This window comes from Nicotiana tabacum, chromosome 9 (assembly GCF_000715075.1).
Source record: "Nicotiana tabacum cultivar K326 chromosome 9, ASM71507v2, whole genome shotgun sequence".
In the NCBI taxonomy this organism is placed as follows: Eukaryota; Viridiplantae; Streptophyta; class Magnoliopsida; order Solanales; family Solanaceae; genus Nicotiana; species Nicotiana tabacum.
The window spans coordinates 75,485,561-75,489,799 of NC_134088.1; the positions used below are offsets into that span (position 1 = coordinate 75,485,561).

General features: G+C 34.7%; 1 protein-coding gene across 1 annotated transcript; it reads left to right on the forward strand.

Moving 5' to 3' along the window:
- Window positions 1-2,146: 2,146 nt before the first annotated feature.
- LOC107792050 (putative inactive receptor kinase RLK902) lies at window positions 2,147-4,003 on the forward strand. Its single transcript, XM_016614223.2, has 2 exons — window positions 2,147-2,649; window positions 3,256-4,003. The coding sequence occupies exons 1-2, from the start codon at window positions 2,298-2,300 to the stop codon at window positions 3,825-3,827; spliced, it is 924 nt and encodes a 307-aa protein (XP_016469709.1). The 5' UTR covers window positions 2,147-2,297; the 3' UTR covers window positions 3,828-4,003.
- The last annotated feature ends 236 nt before the right edge of the window (window positions 4,004-4,239 follow it).

Genomic DNA, 4,239 nt, shown 5'->3' on the forward strand with positions numbered 1-4,239 from the left:
CATAAAAATCAAACCTCGGTCAACCCTTACAACTTAAGCTTCCATAAATGACACTAAGTGTTCGAAATCACTCTCGAACCTTCCCGAAGCCAAACCAATCAACTCCGCAAGTCACAAAATAATAAATACATATACGGATAATATCATATGGGGGAACGGGGCTCAAATACATAAAACAACTAGTCGGATCGTTACAGTTGGTTGGAATGAGGAAGGAAGAAGAGGGGAATGAAATGTGAAAGATTGTCTAATATATTATATTGTATATAATTGGTAAATTATATATTAAATTATGGTAATAAATTAAAATCTGTCTAATGTGAGTAAATAAGTTCCTAATATAGTATTGCGAGATAAAAACTCCTAGATTATATATAGACCTGTAACTTTTGTTCAATGAATTATATCTTGGCCGTTTGCTTTTCTTGTAACTTCAATCGTATTTATTTGGCGGTTTTCTCAAGTTCCCATAGCTGGAAAAGAAAAGTATTCTCATAGCTGTGCTACTATGTATATTCTTTTGCTCAGTCTAGTACGTATGTGTAAAATGTGAAAGTGAATCTGAAGGAAAAAAAAACTTGCTTAATTCTTTGGTAGGTGCGCCTGACACAGGTAAAGTATATTTTCTTTGTTAGTGATAGAAAAATAAAGTGGTAATTTCGTAATTCAAGTTTTACTTTTATTCTACCGTAGTCACTAAACAAATTTTTATAATGAAAAAATCACTCAACTCCAATTTTTATTTATTTAATTCCGCTAGTTGGATTATATTGTTATTGTAATAGTAGTTTCCCCTGCTTCGTCATGTTCTAAAGAATTGCTTTAACAAAAAGTAGAGTATGAATGCAAATAACTACACACTGCACAGTAAAACTTACTCTATTAACTACAATTTATAAGCCAATACATTATATTTTAGAATCTCTATCGACTATCATTGTATCCATTGAACTTTCATGCACATGCACATCATTAGCAAGAATACAGTGGCAAAAATTTAACTAAACGTCATAAAAAATAAGGTTACCCAAGAGGCGCAACAATGCCTACATATACAGTCACACAATGTAACTATTCTATAGACAACAACCTGAAGCATGCCTCCCGTAAGAGATCTAATCTCTTACCAACTCAGTATAACGGAAGAACTCATAAATCCGTCACAAGAGCTAGCATATTCAAGACTACACTACAGATTATATCTGTCGAATTAAACACATTGTGTACTGTACTTTAATTATTTTCTTAATTAATAAAATTTGTTACGTTGATTTCTTGGTGCATTTACTTTCATATATATGTTAAATCCAAATGTCCATCACAGAATTCCAATCGGCCTCTTGAAAGCGATATGTTGTAACTACTAAGGTAAGTTCTTTAGTTAGACCTTGTTCCATCCCAATCATCTGCTACCCTTTAATGCAGGCTTTAATCAAACGCTTTCAGTCAAATTCTACAAAATTAGATTACCTAAGAATTTAACACTTATGTTCGGGAAAAGAAAAAGAACGTGAACACTTATGTTTAACACTTTCTTAGATAATCCTAGAAACCCTTAAAATAGGTAGAATAGATCTGACTCACCTGAACATGACTACTTTTATTCGGTGTACACTCGAACTTTACAAGACGCGCGCGTGTATTTACGGAATGGGCACCTAGCAAACAGTCAATCCAAAACTATTTGGTACCTGTACAGGTGGAAGTTAGCAGGTACCCTGTGGAATTAGTCGAGGTGCACGCAAGTTGACCCGGACACTACCGTCATTAAAAAAAAAAAAAAAAAAGTCAATCCAAAATAAATCTGAGCTTTGACATACCTGCCGCCACTTCTCTTTCTTCATTTTTCTTGAATGTCCAAGTATCTGGTCAAAGTATGCATAATATTCCCTAGAAGAAAAATAAATAAGTATTTAACGTAGGGAAGGTGGCTTCCAAATCATTTTCATCATAATCTGATTCATCAGTCTGTATCTTGATATACATTTCAGGTTGATTTTTGGAATATTTAACAGATATAAAAAGTCAGACATGGTATTTCTCTTTTGAATCCTCAACTAACAGCCTTTATATTAATTAGGCCACACAAAGAACAGTTGGCACCTAGATGCTTCCCTTCTTTGTGCAAAGGAGTTTCCGCAGAAAGTTCATAGCAACCAGTACGCATTTGACGCAGGTTTTTACCACTATCGTGTCATATAGTGTAGTTCCTAACCTCGCCAACATTAATTGGCACACGAAGAACAGGAAATATAAGTGAATGATCAGATTACTTTCCTAGGCATTTTGGGTGCAAAATGGTACAAAGCCAAACAACATTTGTGAATCATACACTAGAGTTTTCTGGGAATTCTACGGAGGAGTATGATTTGGAAGACTTACTGAGATCAGAAGCGGAACTCTTGGGAAAGGGAACTTTTGGATTTAGCTATAAGGCAGAATTGGGGAATGGGAAAACTGTGGCTGTTAAGAGGTTAAAAGATTGTTGTTTGCCAGAAGAGGAATTCAAGCAAAAGATTCAAGAATTGGCAAAATTGAGTGATCATCAGAGTTTGCTTCCTCTAAGAGCTTATTACTATTCAAAAGATGAGAAGCTTCTTATATTTGATTACATGCCCATGAGTAGCTTGGCTTCCCTTTTGTTGCATGGTAATTCCCCTTATTCTTGTGAAGTTGCTTCTTATTCTTGCTAGAAATTCTTGCAAAACTAATACAACATGCACATTTTTTATTATCACATCTTTCTTAGAGTTGGTTTTGGTAGGAGGTATTAGAAAAAATAATGCAAGCATTAACTTTGTGCATTACTAATCCCTTGTTTGGTACATTTTTCAACATATGTATTAGTTATACATCCTATTTGGTATTATCTTATGTATAATTAATACATAGCAAATAATGGTATTAACAATACAAGGGTTTTTAATACTTGTATAAGTATGGTTAAAGACATAATTACCTCTCAAATCCTTCAAAGTATATAAAGTTAAAGAATGTGGAGGGTATTTTTATAAATAATTAAAAAAATTAGAAATTATTCAATGATTTAATTCACCAAAGCAAACAGTGGATAAGAAAAACCTCAGTATAACTAATGCCAGCATTACTAATACCAGCATTATTAATACATCATATTCAACACTATTCTTATACCACCTGCCAAACGACCCCTTAGTACATTGTTTGACGGCCAATCTTGTTCCCTTTATTTTCCTTGACCTAACATTATTGTTGAACTTCACATGTGGTACATAGACAATGGAATGGCTAAGAAAGCTTCACTAACATGGGAAATAAGGACTAGAATCGCTTATGGAGTTGCTCGTGCTCTCGAATTTCTCCACGCTCAAGGCCCTGGTGTTTGCCATGGTAACATAAGGTCATCCAATGTTTTACTCACCAATTGTTTCGATGTTCGTCTCTCAGAAAATGGAATTTTCAGACTTTTCGTGCCAAACTCCAAGTTTGTCCTAATCCCTGGCTATCAAGCACCAGAAGTGGAAAATGCCTACGATGTTTCTGTGAAATCCGATGTTTACAGCTTTGGTGTCCTGCTCTTGGAATTGCTGACTGGTAAGGCCCCGTTGGAAGCAATTGGCAAGAACTCAGGTGTTGATTTACCTAGTTGGGTTCGAGATATGTTTCAAGAAAAGCCTATTATTGATGTTTTTGATAGTATGCTGCTGCATAATTACCAGAATTTTGGAGAACAGATGGTTCAATTGTTACAGCTAGCAATTTGTTGTACTTTCAAGAATCCGTCTAAAAGGCCCTCAATGGTTGCAGTGACTAATAGAATAAACAGGACGTGTAGTTTTAGATCATGAAGACGGTTTATTAGCTGATAATGGACCATTGAGAGCCATCTGTTCCCTTTTTGTAGTTTTATATCTTTTTGAAATTCAATTACACAATGTAAACAGGATTCTTGTCTGAAGCATTTTAATCAGATAGAAACCAGCTTAAACAATTGAACATGTCCACAGTCAACTTTTACATTATAAGCAAGACAATAAAGTAATCAAGAAATTGAGACGTGCATCATATTCCCACGACAGCTCCTTTTCTCCGAAATGTACAACTATTCTAGCAAGTGGTGAAAGTGTAGGAGATGGAACTTTAGCAACTCGTTACAAGACAGAGTTGATGGATTTTTAAAAATTAATTGGTAATGAAGAGGTCGAAGAATGGATGAGAATTTGAATAAAAGATTGAAGAAGTGCGGAAGCTGGTTGAACT